Source organism: Pangasianodon hypophthalmus, chromosome 4, assembly GCF_027358585.1.
Source record: "Pangasianodon hypophthalmus isolate fPanHyp1 chromosome 4, fPanHyp1.pri, whole genome shotgun sequence".
Lineage (NCBI taxonomy): Eukaryota > Metazoa > Chordata > Actinopteri > Siluriformes > Pangasiidae > Pangasianodon > Pangasianodon hypophthalmus.
The window spans coordinates 10,667,340-10,683,670 of record NC_069713.1 but is presented as its reverse complement, the minus strand read 5'-3'; the positions used below and the strand labels follow the sequence as shown (position 1 = coordinate 10,683,670).

At 39.4% G+C, this 16,331-nt stretch overlaps 2 protein-coding genes across 3 annotated transcripts; one reads left to right on the top strand and one right to left on the bottom strand.

Annotated features, from left to right (window-relative positions):
• Positions 1–100: 100 nt before the first annotated feature.
• Positions 101–4,771, bottom strand: ino80b (INO80 complex subunit B). 2 transcript variants are annotated; one of them, XM_026936955.3, is made up of 5 exons: positions 4,389–4,771; positions 2,857–3,046; positions 2,534–2,700; positions 2,153–2,325; positions 101–1,450 (listed from the first exon to the last, which is right to left on the bottom strand). In XM_026936955.3, exons 1-5 carry the CDS (start codon positions 4,432–4,434, stop codon positions 986–988), a joined length of 1,041 nt encoding a protein of 346 aa, XP_026792756.1. In that variant the 5' UTR covers positions 4,435–4,771; the 3' UTR covers positions 101–985. The 2 variants fall into 2 exon arrangements, with proteins under 2 accessions (XP_026792756.1, XP_026792757.1); XM_026936956.3 differs by having other exon boundaries at positions 2,153–2,289.
• Positions 4,772–4,865: 94 nt separating this feature from the next.
• Positions 4,866–15,526, top strand: aadat (aminoadipate aminotransferase). Its single transcript, XM_026935813.3, has 14 exons — positions 4,866–4,939; positions 5,372–5,443; positions 5,995–6,163; positions 7,187–7,319; positions 7,553–7,627; positions 7,727–7,936; positions 9,548–9,613; positions 9,786–9,868; positions 11,743–11,839; positions 13,091–13,152; positions 13,451–13,515; positions 13,717–13,823; positions 14,870–14,971; positions 15,337–15,526. Exons 2-14 carry the CDS (start codon positions 5,377–5,379, stop codon positions 15,376–15,378), a joined length of 1,278 nt encoding a protein of 425 aa, XP_026791614.3. The 5' UTR covers positions 4,866–4,939; positions 5,372–5,376; the 3' UTR covers positions 15,379–15,526.
• Positions 15,527–16,331: the final 805 nt, after the last annotated feature.

Genomic DNA, 16,331 nt, shown 5'->3' with positions numbered 1-16,331 from the left:
TACATGCCGTAAACAAGCTTCCATATGTAGCAGTTTGTGAGTTTTGTATTAAAAGTCTGCACCACAGATGTGTGAAATCAGTACAACCATATTTGCTGTGTCACCTTGTAATAATGTTGTTTATTTCAGGCTTTTTACAAAAATAAAAAAAAATCTGGCGTACTCAAGAAAAATTTAAACACTAAAGCCTTGACACACTGAAGCATCACACAAACACAATAAATACATGAAGTTCTGGGTTCACCTCTACACTGATTCAGCATAGTGCTCCTCTCTAATTTAACATAATTAAGACTAACAAACGAAGTTAGTTTGTAAGTCAGAATACAATATAAACCAACTAAGATGAATATTTACAGAGCGTCCAGTTTCTCCTTTCTGGATGACTTTAAAGGTGTAGGCTGTAATTGTAAAGTTATTTCTAAACCATATCTTTCAAATCATAAGATTTGAAAGATACCCTAAAATGCCTGTGATTTGTCATCTCACCATGCAGACTATCTGGCTAATTTATATGTCAGGTTTCCGTTTGTATTTTTCTGCTTTCTGAAATTAGCCCCGCCCCCAGCCTGAGCATAGCTGCCTAGCTCTTCCCATTCCCTTTAAAAGGAAAACCACCAAACAGAAGAAAAGGCAGGAAAGGGAACAGGGCTTGTCAAGATTTTTTTTTTTTTTTTTTGCAATTGCTTTTTCCCTCTCAGGCAGCAGAGGGCTGTAAAAATGACACAACTACTCCTTTACATAGATAACTGAAACGAGCTTAGTTTCACTCATGTGGTTGGTCAGCTTATAACTGCAAGTGCATGCTTGATGGATTGGGATCTGACACAGCAGAGGACATCAGTGATAGCAAAACAAACTGGGGGGGATAGGTATAAAGTATAATGTATAAAGTTGACTCTCTTTCAGTCACAGACATCCATAAAGTCCTACTGTTCCAATAGTGCAAGGTTTCTAAAAGCTACTAACCCATGTCCTTTTGAGCTCAAGCTGCACTCTCTATAAGCATTAAGTTCTTCCTGTAACAGTCCAGACTGCAGAGTGGAGTTCCCGTCTTGGAGCATGAATACTTCTTCAGGTTGGAGCAGCCCGCGACGCCGCAGCTCACTGGAGCAGGAGGAAGTGGGCGTGGAGGGGCAGGTACCGGAGCGGTCACTCCCACCGGGTAAGAGATCGCTGCCCCCTGAGCGTTATCCAAGTACCTCACCATGGGCACCTGCGCCTGCTTGGCCTTGCGCTCTTTTGCGCTCTTGATTTTGGCCTTGCTGGTCTTGGTGAGCCTCTCAATGGTCTGGTTCTTGTTCTCTTCAGCCTTTTTGGCCGCCTGCAGGCGTCTCTTGCGGGCTCGTTCCTCCCGCTTCTGCAGCATCTCGGCCGTCAGCTCCTTCTCCTTGTAGCCCATGGGGAGCTCGAAGAGGGGCTGGATCTGCTGCTTGTGCAACAGTGCTTTCTGTTCACATTAAGGAAACAGAAAAAGTAGCTGATGAACAACAAGCCAAATTCATTCAATGTCTGAAAGGCCAAATAAAATCAGTCAATTTGTATTCAGATAACTGGAACAAAAGATTTGCATTTGAAACAGAATTTCCATAATCGTTATATTGGATATGATTTTTTTTTTAAATTAGGTCTGACATGATAATAAAATTTTGTCTGATGATTATTTGCCATGTGCAATAATGATTAAATACCAACAAACGGCTGTTGAAAAAAGTAAACTATGTGCCCATGTGGAACAACAGAACAGCAATTACCCTCACTGGGAGATTACAATCCAGACAATGCCACAACCATTATAACTGGGAGTCAAGAGAGCAAAACTGGCTGTGCTTTCTGGGTGGAGGGGCATACTCTTTCTCCCCTGTCAATCAAAGTGACACTAGCCAATCGTAGGCGTCTGTATCTTTCCTGTTACGCAGCCTGAGCAGCAGTTTGAAAAATGCCATTGGCTGGCTTCTCGTGTCTTGGAGGAAGCATGTGTTAGCCTTCACCTGGCCCGGTTGGTAGGTGTTGTATGATAGCAGAGAGCTGACTAGTGAGTGGGAATTGGCAGGTGAACAAATTGGGGAGGAAAAACTTGTGTAAATAAATAGTCACCTGCAACATATTTTATTGAGTGGGCCAGAAAAAATGCAATGCTCTAACACAATACCTGTCTGGCAGTCAGAAGCGACTCGTCTATCTCCTTCTTCAGCTCTCCGTTATCATCCAGTTCTCCTTTCTCCAGCGCATCAAGCCACTTCTCCTCCTCATCCATGGGGCCTTCCAAAAACGAATCAGTGTCCATGTCTGGCAGAGGAGAAGGCTCCAAGTTACTGTCCTCGTCTGGAACATTATTTAAAGATTGGAATTTTGAGACAATCTACTTATATAATATTGATCCCTTTTTATAACACCCACAGATCATCAGCCAAAGGATGGAGTAATTACTAGAAACTGACTTGAATAAACTATTATACGTCTCCATGTACAAAACTAATCTGCTGTAGATCAGAGGACCAGAGAAAGCAGGAAAAAAGTGCTGAAGACTCACCGAGCCAGGCACGGTACTGCTCAATAGGAACTCCCTCTGAGGGCTCATCATCATCCTCGTCATCCTCATCATCATCCTCATCATCAGAGTCGTCATCGTCATCACTGTCCACAACCAGAGGAGCCATCGAGCGCACGGCCTCGGGTACCACTGTGAAGGTGGGCACACTAAAACCAGAGTAAATAAAACAATAACATATAACATCATCGAATCCCAGGACTGCCAGAGAGCAAAACTCTTAACCCTCAACTGCTCAGTGCTATGCCTCGATTGCATTCTGTCTCAGTTATCACCAAATGAATAAAAGTAAATAAATCCCTCACCTCTTGGTGCCCAGGGTTTGCCCTCCTAATTTGATCTTGAGCTTCAGCTGTGGAGGTTTCAGCACGATGCCAGAGTCTGACTCCAGAGCCTCAGATGAGAAGCTGTGGCCATCATCACGGTGGTGCTTCTTCTTATGTTTCTTGTGCTTTTTGTGCTTCTTTCTGTGGGTGTTATAGTCATCATCATCCCCTGAAAAAACAAAAATCCAGTAAAGTACAATCTTTCAGTTGACTTTTTACACACTCTTACACTCCACATTTTTAACATCCAGAACCATCTGATTGTTTTTTCCTCAACTGAGGTTCCATAGTTGTTCAGCTCCTTACCTAAAGCTATAAAGCCTAAAGATGAGTTAATAAAACCAGAAAAATCTAAAATCAACAGTGTAATTGATTTTTGAATGCAAACTTTAATGGTAAACATCATAATGGTTCAACATTTGCATAACATGGCCGATATTTCAGTAACTAGTGGTGTGGTAAGGTGGTGCAGCAGGTAGCGCTGCAACTTCAGAGCGTTAGAGTCGCAAGTTCGATCCTGAGCTCGGGTTACGGACTGTGTGGAGTTCTCCCTGTGTCCATGCGGGTTTCCTCTGGGTTCTCCAGTTTCCTCCCAAGTGGAAATGCTAAATCGCCTCTAGGTGTGAATATGTAGTATATGTGTTCCAAGACGGCGGCTCGCTAGGACACAGCGGAAACTCTGAATCCAACAAAAAGTGTTACATATATCCTGGTACTGTTGCACCATGGGTCCAGTTATTTCATCTCACCGTGTACTGCACATTGTATATGGTTGTGATGACAACAAAGATCTATCTGATTACTTGACTATTTGAATGAGTGTATGAAGGTGTGTGTGCGTGGTGCCCTGTGACAGACTGGTGTCCTATCCAGGGTGTATTCCCGCCTCAACGTAGACCCGCTGTTCTCGGGATGGACTCTGGGTTCACAGTGACCTTGACCAGGGTAAAGTGGTTACTGAAGATCAGTGAATGCATGAATGAATGCAATCATAATGAGAATAAATGCTTATTATAATTACTACTTCTACAGAATTAGTTTCTTAAAATCTCTGATTTAGAGACACCAGGATAAATATTGTTATGGGGGAAAAACAGGATTTGAACATGATAAATGTAGAAATGGTCAAACTTCTCATGTGGGTGTTGTATTTAATCATACAGTGATATACAAACCGGAAAAAATATTTAAAAGAAAAAAAGAAAAGTTAGGGCTGAACTCTTCAGTCTTTTCTCTCTGCTCCACCTTTGCCACTTGGACAACTTTAGTGCAATGATCTGTTGATCTGTATCTAGCTTTCCCCTCCCAGGCTCTATGTTATAGTATATACCGTGTGTGTGCGTGTGTGTGTGATGTTCTGTTACATGAGCAGCTCACTCTAACCTCGCCAAGCATTTATTGTGCATAAGTTTTGGCACACTGTGCAAATGATTAATAAACCTGACTTGAGTTCAGTAGCTTCATGTGTAAACTGCTAAGTCTGGAGCCATAATGTGTTCATGATCACTCACCTACAAGAAACCTGGGGTGGATCATCATGTCCTTCCTCTTTCCCATTGAGCTGCTGTATAAACACTCAGCTGATCCACACTGCCACCATTTTCACTCTTAAATTATTTACTTACTACAGAGACCGCTGGTTACTAACTCACTATTCAGTGCTAGCTAGCGAGCTAAACGGTTTAGCGATATGCAAACAAAAACCTGCAGTAATTCCGGAAGTAGCTCTGACAAAACTTAAAACTCTTAAAACTGATCACACTGTAATCACATTCACGTTGATAAACACGCTCCTTTTAGTATTATTTTTTAATTATTGAACCGTGTGTTAGCAACAACACTCATACTAGAATGCACTCTAACCTTTGATTTGGCTATACAAGCGACGCCGCTACACATCATGGGTAATGTAGTCCAGTCTCTGGGCATTTTTCGTCATTTGCAGCCTAAAAGAACTACACTACCCATAAACCTTTGCGTCCTCGAACGGAAGATACGCAAGGTCAGTCGAGTAAATGTGTGGTTTTTAGGTTACTGTGTAGTGTACGTGGTTGGAAGTGAGGTATTTCGCTTGCTGTTGTTGTTTTTATTCTGGCTTTAATGTTTGTAACGCTTAGTACGTTGTTTTTTAAAATATAATACTTGCCTTGTTAGATTAGATGATAAAAATTAGACTTACATTTATATGCAAGGTGTGCTTATTTGACTGATTGACAGCCATGATATGACAGCCATGATTCAGTCCACTCTCTGCATAATAATAATAATAATAATAATAATAATAATAATAACAACAACAATAATAATAATAATGAAGTAATAATTTTAAGTATAATAATTATTACTAAAATATTTTCATAGCTATAATAATCAGAGTTGCAATAATATTCTGATCTAATTTTCTCTGGCACTACTAGTCAATTTTAATAATTGGTTGGAGAAAAAAATTTCCTTTTATTTTAATCACTGTTGCTCCTGTGTCCTCTTCTTATAGGAAACATGAACTACTCTAGGTTTTTGACAGCTGTGAGTATGGCACGCAGGCCATCCCCTATCCGCATCCTGAGTAAGCCATGCTCCATCACACATACACACACATCAGACACACACACACACATCAGACACACATGACTAATGCCTGAATGATTGAATATGATAAATCAATATAAGCTTTCGAAGATCCTGATTTAAAGGTGCATTAGGTAAGAATAGTCTTTTTTCTCCCTAAGATTATGTCTGAAACAGTTAGGTGGGTTGAAGATTTGAATAATTGCAACCCATTTTCATAAAGCTCCGCCCCCAGGATCTGTGGCGGATCCTAGAGTAGTGTCTATAAAATGACAGCCATGAGGCGCGTCCAAACACAAACAAGCATTCCGGACCGGAAGTCAGTTTTCCAAACGGGTTTTCTCTGTGACTTAATACACCTGTCCTGAGGCCATGACTTAATGCATTGTTGTTTTTATCATGTTCTACATATCTTCCAGGTCATTTGTACAAGTAAGGAATAAAAATAATTGACTATCGCACCTTTAAAGTACCACTCTGAAGGAAAACCAAAAGGGAATGAACAGAAAGTCTTGATCTCTCATTCACTGCTGTGTCTCATGTGTCCAGCGGAGCTGCAGCAGCGCTCTCCCCCCAGCCTGATCTCTCTCGCCGGCGGAGCCCCGAACCCCAACACCTTCCCCTTCCACTCTGCCACTATTCAGATGAAGAACGGAGAAACAGTCCTGTTTGATGAGACCATGATGAAGAGGGCTTTGCAGTATTCTGGTTCGTCTGGGTAAATCTGCCTGATCATTATTTCATCTCTTTAACACACTTGTGGACAACTGGACTGTCAAATGCTTTTAAAATGTATTTATTTAAAAGGTTTGGTATTCAAATAAACTCAAATGCAGTAGCTCTAGAGTTCATATGTGTTCATCACAGAAAAATCCCAGGAGGCAGCGTAATTATTTTATCTTAGATGGATTTTTTCCACATTTTTATTCATTAAATTTATTTATCCACAGTAATGGTTTTATCCCTGGATATTTAGCTGGAAACCTTATATGCTAACAAATAATCCTCCTAACATCCAGAATTAAATGGTCTTCACACAGGAATCTTCATCTAAGCACAGCTACACTGAATTCCAAATGGCTTTCTGTTAACTACATATGCTCAACACATAGGGGACATTCTCATGAAAAAAAAAAAGGGTTCTTCAGGGGTTCTTTGGAGAGTTAAAATCTCCCTCGGGTCCGAAAGAGTTTCTACCTGGCACTTCATCAAATCTACAAGGCAAATCATCAGATGAAATGGTGCTAGATTAAATATTTTCTCAAAGAATGTAGAATATAATGCTGTTGTAGAGCTTATGTAGTGTGCATTATGACCATTAAAAGTCCATTTGAGAGTCAGTCACATGGAAAGAGCAACTCCAGTAAATACCAGGTGGTCATTGACTTACTTTTAGGAAACATATTTTGTTAGCTTTTTTTTTAAACATTTATTTAGAAAAATGATGCACAATTTTAAAAATGTAAAATGAAGTATGCCATAAATTACATGCAAAGCTGTTTTCAAGTGAAACTGGGCATTTAGCCAAAAACTTGAGAAAACACGAAAATGTGGATCCTTTTTGCATAGAATATGGAAATATTATAAAGGCTCTAATAGTATTCAAACACTGACAGTAGATGAGCTGAGCTTTTATCATGAAGTTTAAGACAGTTCTTTAGATATTTAAGGTGATGCCTCAGGTTGGACTGGGATGTAGCGTTACTGAATAAAAGCTTGCTCTTTGTTTATTTGACTTCAGCATTCCAGAGCTGGTGTCATGGATGAAGGAGCTGCAGAAGAGGCTGCACAATCCTCCCACAGCAGCCTACAGCCCAGAGAGAGGACAGATGGAGCTGTGTGTCACCACCGGCAGTCAGGAGGGTCTCTGCAAAGTACTCAATCTGTCCCATTTACATTAACTCACTCTGCTGTCTCTCTGCTAACACTGGCCTGTTCTCTAACACTGGATTACTACAGCATTAATGTCAAAGCTCCCAAAGCTGATCTTAATATAACGAATAAGTGTTATGGATGATACATGTTGCTATTAGAATATATTATATAATACAGACTTCAATACAGGTGACCGCAAAGGTTAACAGTCTCCTGACCGCCTTTATTAAAGGTTTTTGAGATGCTCATCAATCCTGGTGATAATGTTCTTCTTGATGCTCCAACGTACTCAGGAACTCTGGCAGCGGTAACACTCTTCCCTCAGTTTAACTTTCTCATGGCATTTTCTGTAAAGATCAGAACACACTGAGCTGTTGACGTTTTACCCTTTAATCCGCACCCACAGGTCCAGCCGCTGGGATGTAACATCATAAACGTGCCCAGTGATCAGTATGGAATAATCCCAGAGGCTCTGAGAGACATTCTGGCCAGATGGGATCCTGCAGATGCACAGAAACCTGGCAGCAGCGTCCCCCGAGTCCTCTACACCATCCCTAATGGAGGAAATCCCACAGGTGCTTCCATGACTGCTGAGAGGAAACAGAAAGTCTATGAGGTAGTGCTTTCACTCCACAGCTAAGCATTATATAACGGTGTATATCGCCTCACTGTTGAATGCTCAATTCTGCTCAAATGCTCAATAACAGCAGCTTGGATAATACTTCATGCTCCACATAAACAGCTTTAAAAATGGGTGTAATTGTTTACATGGTGAAGTTTTCTATCAGGAAATGTTTATTTAGCTTTTTTGGAAGGAGTCTGCAGTGTCAGTGCTTGTAACAGTCAATTTGACGCTCTGCTTTGACAATCTGATTTGTGTCAAATCAGAGGTAAAGCTGTAACTGTAAGTTTTCTGACAGGGGAAGGTCTTCACAAGGGAGCGTTTTGTGGTTTCTCAGTAACTTGATAAACTACATTTTTTATCTTATTAACATCAAGAGAGAGAAAAAAGAGAGGCTGGTTAGGGAAAGAATGTTTATAGATGTTATTATATAAATGATAACTGGAGCTATCTTGCTTCATGGATGCTCCACAACGTCACATGTAATTAGAAATGTTTAAAAATTATGGCATGCCGTTCACTAATAAATAAAAATTGTAATTGCTGCCAAATTTCTTTGGTTTAGAGAAACAGAACACTTTAGGATGTGCACTTATAAGAAATGATAATAAAAATAAAATAATAGCAGTGGTAACTGTCACTCCTCTTTGCGTCAGGCCGCATCACACTACCCTGTTGTTGATTACTTTCCTATAACAGCACATCCCAAAGTGTTTTATTCCTTACATAAACAGGGCTTCTAATGTCATTTAGTCTAACCATTATAGCCCAGTCCAAAAAAATTCAACAGAAGTTACTGTTTTTTGAACTTATAAATTTTTTAGGATATTTACATGAACACTGATAATCGGATTTGATTTTGCTGATCATTATCAGATTACTCAGGTTATTATGTAAAGAACACACTGCAGTATTTTATCAGATTAACATGGTTATCTGATTTCAAGAGATCTAACAGTGAATGTGAAAGAATGTGAAATCCCTGGGCATAACTCAATTAACTAGGTCATTGAGTGCATGTGCACTGTAAATCTTTCATCCAAAAAGAAGAAAAAAAAGTGCCCTGAAAGCAGCAAACAATGCACATGCATGGTGACAAAACTTTTTTGTAGTCATGCTCACCAAAGAAATAATCTGAATGTACAACCCTTAATTTTACACAATTCACGTTAAAGCAGCTCATTGCTTAAAAGCAACAGTGGGTAGTTTGAATTTTAAATAATGTCCTTTCTCTTACAGTGTGTAACTGGTTGTAACTGTAGAGAATCTGATTACTGACAGATTTATATAGACCTAGAGTTTCCTCTGTACTGTGTTGGATAATCTATTGTCAAAATCTGATCAGATTATTGTGTGCATGTAAACATACCCTGGACAATAGCAGTACTCCAGAGAGAGAGTTTAGTAAATGTAGACATTTTGTTTTAGTTCTCTTCTAAATGAAAAAAAAAGCACAGTAATGGTCAAGAAACAACAATTATTAAGTTACAGATTTTATATTTCTGTGTAATATGTGGACTTTGATTTGTACACAGAACAGTTTACAGACTCTGTGTGTGTGTGTTTGTATGCGTGGGTGCGTGGGTGTGTGTTTCATTTCTACAGCTGGCACAGAATTATGATTTCCTTATCATCGAGGACGACCCGTACTACTTCCTACAGTTTCAAAAGGTACTGACTGATTTATTGGCCTGTTTAAACTATTTGTATACGGTTAGACTTTAACACATTATTGCGTTTATCTACACAAGCAGATAACCTTTAGTGTTGAACAGATAAGACCATCGCCACTGTTTAAGAGCCGAATGGAGTCAGCGTGTTGTGTTTTTTTTCCCTTCCTCAGCCCTGGGCTCCTACGTTTCTCTCTATGGATGTTGATGGGCGAGTAATACGAACTGACTCCTTTTCCAAGATCCTGTCATCGGGGTAAGTGTGAGTGTCTGTGTGTGTGAGAGAGAGAGAGACTGTACATATTATTTCACACCCCAAGGTCTAGACATTATCTTTAATTAGATTTGGCGAGACCGAAAGCCACAAACACTAAATTAGAATTAAGGTTAAAGCTGCATGAAGAGAGTTAATGAATTAAACAGCAGAGTGAAGACAGAGTGAAGTGCTCCAGTGTTTAGCAGCATTACTCAGTAACTCAGTGAAGCAGCTGAGGAGAAAAGACCCAAGAGCATTATCTCCACACTGCTCCTGTGTGTTTACGTAAGAGGTAGAGACAACAGTTGCTCCAGATTCAGGCAGATCTCTGATACAGCCTGATTAAATTACACACACAAACAGCAGCATTGTAAAGGTCACGGCTCGGTGCGGAGCAGAAAACTGGCCTGGACATTGAGTTTGTGTCGTGTTATTGAGAGACAGTGTTTTTCCTACATATAGCTCCACTAGATTTGGACGCAATGGGAATAGTGCAAGTGGAAGGAACAGACAGAATGAGAGATGAGAGCAGAGATGAGGGCATTGTTTATGTTCATATTTATGAGCTAAAGCTGTCCCAGGTGGCCTGATGCAGAGGAACTGAATGCATTGTCCGTTAATCAGCAGCTCTGATAACACAACACACACACACACACAGACACACACACAAACACAGTTATCCAGCAGATATACATTTTTGCAGTGCAATAATAATAATAATATGATATACAGTATTTACAATAATATACTGTGTGTATACAGTATATAACCTCTGCAGTCACCAGTCACTTTAATAGGGACACCTGTACCTCTGCATAGGTACTGAATGGTTGAGATTAGAAAAAATATCACCAACATCCAACTGTCCAGTTTTCGGTGAGCCTGTGCCCACTATAGCCTCTGATTCATGTTCTTGGCTGATTGAAGTGGAACCCGACCCAACAGGGTCTTCTGCCTTTGTAGCCCGTCTGCCTCAAGGTTTGACACGTTGTGCATTCTGAGATGCTTTTCTGCTCACCATGGATATAAAGAGTGGTGATTGGAGTTACTGTAGACTTCCTGTCAGCTCTGGCTATTCTCCTTTGGCCTTTCTAATCAACAAGGTGTGTCTGCTTGCAGAACTGCCTGTTTTTTTTTTTTTTAGGTTTTCTCACCATTCTATGTAAACTCTAACAACTGATTTTTATAGAAATCTGAGAAGAATGTCTTATTTGTCAAAGGGTTTAAGTTTAGGGGAAAAAAAGATAAATTAATTTTTTGTAGTATCTAGAAAAAAATTCAAAGATCTGAAAGGGATAAGAAATGATCTATCACCTCTATTATCTCCCTCTGAAGTGTAGATGAGTCAGTGATGAGACGGATCATGTGTCTGTTTTTGCAGGCTGTTTTGTGTTAATAAAGTTATTAATATGCATAAATATTGTATCATATTCCACTTTTAATTCTCTGTTGTCTCTTAAAGGAATGTGCAGGAAAAAATACATATTGAGGGAGAATTATGCATTACATTTCATCAAATGTTGGTATAAAGTTGCATTTAAGCATTTAACCTGCATTTATTTTTATATTTGACCTACATACGTTCATGTATTCTCTGTGGTATGACCAGTGACTAATCCTGACTAAACAGAGAAGGTGTGTATAAATGTGCTTTAACTATCTATGTAAATGTTTGTATTGGTGTCATCTGTTGTGTGGCTAGAAACAGATGGTTCGAGAAGAATGGGAACAGAAAGAACACGTAATATATTATAGCTCTACTAACTCGTATACAGGATAAAAACTTAAAAAAGTAAACATGCTAATGTCTTGTATTGTGCAGTAAATCTGCAGTTTATATGAAAGTGTGTGTGTTTGTGTGTGTGTGTTTGCAGGTTGAGGATAGGTTTTGTCACGGGGCCGAAGCCATTAGTGGACCGTGTGGTACTTCACATCCAGGCATCCACCATGCACACCAGCACCTTCACCCAGGTCAGATCATCCTGTCTCTCTCACACAGCTGCATATCTCTCTCTGTCTTTCTCCTCAGCAGGCTCTCAGGCACACTGGCTGTGTTTGATGAAACTGCAGTGTGACTTTTGCAGAAGCACAAGTGAGAGTTTCTCACTGGAGATTGGTGTTACCTGAAGTGGAGTCATCATCAGATCTGTCTTCACCCACATGTTTCACAGTGTTGCAATAAAAAGTAAAGTGTGCCGCGTCAAAAAGCAGCACCATTACGGACAGAATCACATGTATGGTCTCTAAACTGTTTATGATCACAAATACAACCACATAGCACAAGCCTGCTCATGGCACATTAATGTGAAATGCTTTACATAACCTGTACAGTAACTGGATTTGAGTGAGCACAAAACCACTTCCTGTTTGGCTAATAAAATCCAGGTCTGCTAATGCAGTTAGCATATGGTAAAGCCCCAGAGAGGAATAGAAGCAAGGCCAGGTTTTTATGTTACACACGCTAGACCTTTTTCAGTAATGTGTGCACAGTCAAAACTAATCATCAGGTTAATCTTTGGCATATCTTTATGATTAAACTCGCATCTGATCAGAGTAAGTGTTAGTTTGAGCACAATGTTTTAACATGAAAAAAGCTTGATTTATTTTAAATATGTTAAATAATCAAATCAATATTAATATCATCAGTGCATCCAGCAAGTAGGCTGTAGTAATGTAGTGCTAGTAATGAAGTGTAAGTAAGGTTGTATAAGTAATAAAACAATAAATATAGCAAATAAATCTGATAATCACAGTTGCGTGCATGAGAACCTCATACTGAAATGGTGTTTAATGTCAACTTGTAATTTGTAAATGTTAATCAGAGGTGATGATATGGGTCTTTATCAGTTTATTAGTCCTATAGTTGAGCATTAGGTGCATTTGCGTATAAAAGGCACCGCAAAGCGCTGACCTGGATATAGAGTTTTGATCAGAGGGGCTATTACTCATACGTTTTTATACAATAATATAAATGCTAATAATATAAAACATGCCAGATGCATATTATTCATTTTTAATAGTCTGTTTTTCAGTGTTTGAATCATTTCTTTCAGTGTTTTGTTTATACGAGATTTATTTGATTCACGTAAGATCTCTCCTCTATTTTTCTTTCCTCTTCTCTTGTCTCCACTTCTATCCTCTTTTCTCCTATCTCCTTTTCTCTTCTCCTCTTTTCTTATCTCCTTTCTTCGCCACTCTTCTCCTGTCCTCTCCTCCTTGCAGCTCATGGTGTCCCAGCTCCTGCATGTTTGGGGACAGGAGGGCTTCCTGAAGCACATAGACAGGTGAGTGTGAAAGCAGCTGGACTGGTTTAACCCATATGATGAACTCACCACACACACACACACACACACACACACACACTGCCAGGGAGCAGCCTGATGGTTCTGTATGCAGGGTTGGGCAGCACTGGTCTACAATCAGCAGTTCACATAGTACATTCAGGGCCAAACCCTTCTCCTGAACATCTCTGTTGTTTATTTCAGTTTTAAACTGCACACAATGACTGACTACACCGTTAAGCTCTGGTGTATGCTGTAAAAGCAGCAGAAGGTCACGGGTAACTGTCTTTGTATTTCTCAGTGTGGTGGAGTTTTACAGAGCCCAGAGGAACGCCATGCTCTCTTCAGCAGACAAGTGGCTCAAGGGTGTGGCACAATTTAATTAGTATTTATTAGTATTTATTAGTATATTAGCCATTTATTAGTATTTACATTTTGTAAGGGTGTGGCTTTAGTGGTTTATAATGAATTGAAAGAAATTCACAAGCCATAACTCTGTCTCTCTGTCTGTCTCTGTCTTTCTCTTTTTGTGTGTGTGTGTGTGTGTGTATTCTGTGTTTTCTACAGATGTAGCAGAGTGGCATGCACCAGCAGCCGGCATGTTCCTGTGGATTAAACTAAAGGGCATTAAAGACACACAGAAGCTCATAATGGAAAAAGCACTGGAGAAAGAGGTGCACACACACACACACACAAACACACACACACACACACAGTGTAATATGCCCCATGGAGTAAGATTTATATGAATCATTCACTCACTGTTTGAATTTCAACAAGCCAATATGTTGTGCAAACAAATACATAAGTGTGTGTGTGTGTGTGTGTGTGTGTGTGTGTGTGTGTGTGTGTGTGTGGGGAAGTGTGGAAATTATCCATCACGTATCCAGGAAAAGATCCTGAATATGAGTAGACACACACACACACACACACACCCTGTTTGGTCCATGTAGAAAGCAGCACACAGTACAATGAGCTGTTCTGTCCTTCAGCATTCCCAGACTCAGAGCTACTGTTTTCTACATTTCCAAAACATCTACAGTGACAGTCTTTCAGCTCGTCTCCATCACTAGATATTGTGTGTTTGACTAAACTTGAAAACATATTGCCACAATCAAATGAACCGGATTGCCAAGTCATTTGGAAATTCCTTCTAGATATAGTTTTATTTGCAATTGTGTTTTTCATGCTTCGATACAAACAGCAGCCATCGTTGTCTGAACACAGTGTGATTATGACCTGTTTTTAACTGACAAGTCTGTTTTTAATGCATGCGAAAAATAGCATTTGTAAGTTAATTTCCTGTAAACAATTAAACGTACATCAATGCAGTGGCAAAATCATAATACAAGAATTACACATCTGTCATCAGTTTTGTAAATGTGTGTATAACAGATTGTGTGTGTTTCATTTGTTATAGTCATAGTTACACATTCAGTTTGTCTCACTTTAGGGTTTTGCAGATTTCCATTTTACCTGCATAGTTTGGAGAGTTTGGAGAACTTTTTGTTTTAGCTCCGCCCCCTCAATCACATGGCTTGAGCTCAACAACATGAGAGTTGTTTCAGTCAAAACATCCAGTTTAAAATTGTGTGTTTGGACATCACTGTATTTACATTAGTATTATTTATGACTGGCTTATATGTGTAGGTTGCTGTAGAACAGAACATTTGTATTTACAATTTTCAACAGTTTTAAACTCAGTAATTTCCTTCTTTAGGTGCTGCTCGTGCCTGGAGGAGTGTTTAATATTCACAGCTCAGAGCCATGTCCTTATGTGAGAGCGGCCTTCTCTCTGTCCACACCACAGCAGATTGATGAGGTGAAATACATCATCCCACACATACACTCATGTAGAATACACACAGCTTTCTTCTCTCTTTCTCTCTCATACACTATCCCTGACCCATTTTGTATGCAGTAATGGTCTCGGTTTCCTTTTCGTGGTCTTCCATCTCAGCGCTAGGTGCTGGGGTGCAAATAATTATGGCATATGTATTGGAGAAAATTTCATATATAAGAATTTGTCTTTTGAATACTGGATACTTATTCAAATTAGATCTTTCTTGTATGTTGATTTTAAGATTGTGTTTTTTGCTTAATTTTATGGGTGTGCCAATAATTCTGGAAGGCGCTGTACACAGCATCATGGCAATTTTAACCTTCAGTTGCTCTTTCTTTCAACAGGCTTTCAAGAGGCTCTCAGCACTTATCAAGGAGGCTTTGTGAAAATTGATTTCCTGATTAAGATGAATTATTTTGTGTGTTTTTGCACACAGACATTATATGATGACATCATTGCTGCTGAGGGACACAATTCTGACTACATTGTCCTACCTTTATAATTTAAAATTAAACCAATAATTTATAGGTAAAAGTTGACTTAAAATTTACTTGATCAGAGAAACTCAGACAAACCCCTGAGTACTGAAGAATGTAAGGAGCCAGTTTACACACTGAAATATCATATGATCCGTTTTAGTATACTAACTTTCATCTCATTTCTGCTCTAAATAAGAAAGACTAGACTATATTTACAATGAAAGCCACAATTCCACTTTACTGCTGATTTTTGTTCATATTAATTTTAAGTGTGCTGTAAATCTGACACAAACAGGTCACACTCCTAAACAGACCCAGATGTGCACCAGAATAGCACTCCTCCCAAAATTAATTCCCAGCTTTATGAAATGTGGAGTCGGATAAAAGTAAAGAAATTAAAAACCACCTGAATTCTGATTTGCCTGTTCACACTGAAGTCACACTGCCACACATCAGACTAGTATCAGGAGGCAGTACCACATATGAATGTGGCTCAAATCTGAATTGTAAATTTCACATTACGTATGACTTTTGCTGTTTACACTGTTCAAGAAAACAAATCTGTGTCGCATATAAGGCCACTTATATGTCGCATATACAGTATGTCGCATATGAGCACTAACACACTTTTCACTATAATATAATGTGTACTGTATAGTATCTCTCACTCCTGTTTGTTCTCCTGAACAGCTCACTGAAAGACTTTTCCCATTTTTCGATGATAAACTTCAGGTTTTAACAGACTGCTTGTATGCAGTGTGTGTGGGTGAGAGAGACTGAGAGAGAGACTGAGAGAGAAACAGTGGAGGATTGTGTTCAGAATTTACCCGAAAGGGTTTATACATAGCTCGTACATTCAT

Coding starts and splice junctions, on each gene's coding strand:
- aadat (XM_026935813.3), top strand. CDS start 5,377: ATGAACTACTCTAGGTTTTTGACAGCTGTGAGTATGGCACGCAGGCCA. Junction 6,164..7,186: donor CAGTATTCTGGTTCGTCTGG/GTAAATCTGCCT, acceptor ATTTGACTTCAG/CATTCCAGAGCTGGTGTCAT. Junction 7,937..9,547: donor GGAAACAGAAAGTCTATGAG/GTAGTGCTTTCA, acceptor TCATTTCTACAG/CTGGCACAGAATTATGATTT.
- ino80b (XM_026936955.3), bottom strand. CDS start 4,434: ATGGGAAAGAGGAAGGACATGATGATCCACCCCAGGTTTCTTGTAG. Junction 2,701..2,856: donor CAAACCCTGGGCACCAAGAG/GTGAGGGATTTA, acceptor CTCTGGTTTTAG/TGTGCCCACCTTCACAGTGG. Junction 2,326..2,533: donor GCAGTACCGTGCCTGGCTCG/GTGAGTCTTCAG, acceptor ATAATGTTCCAG/ACGAGGACAGTAACTTGGAG.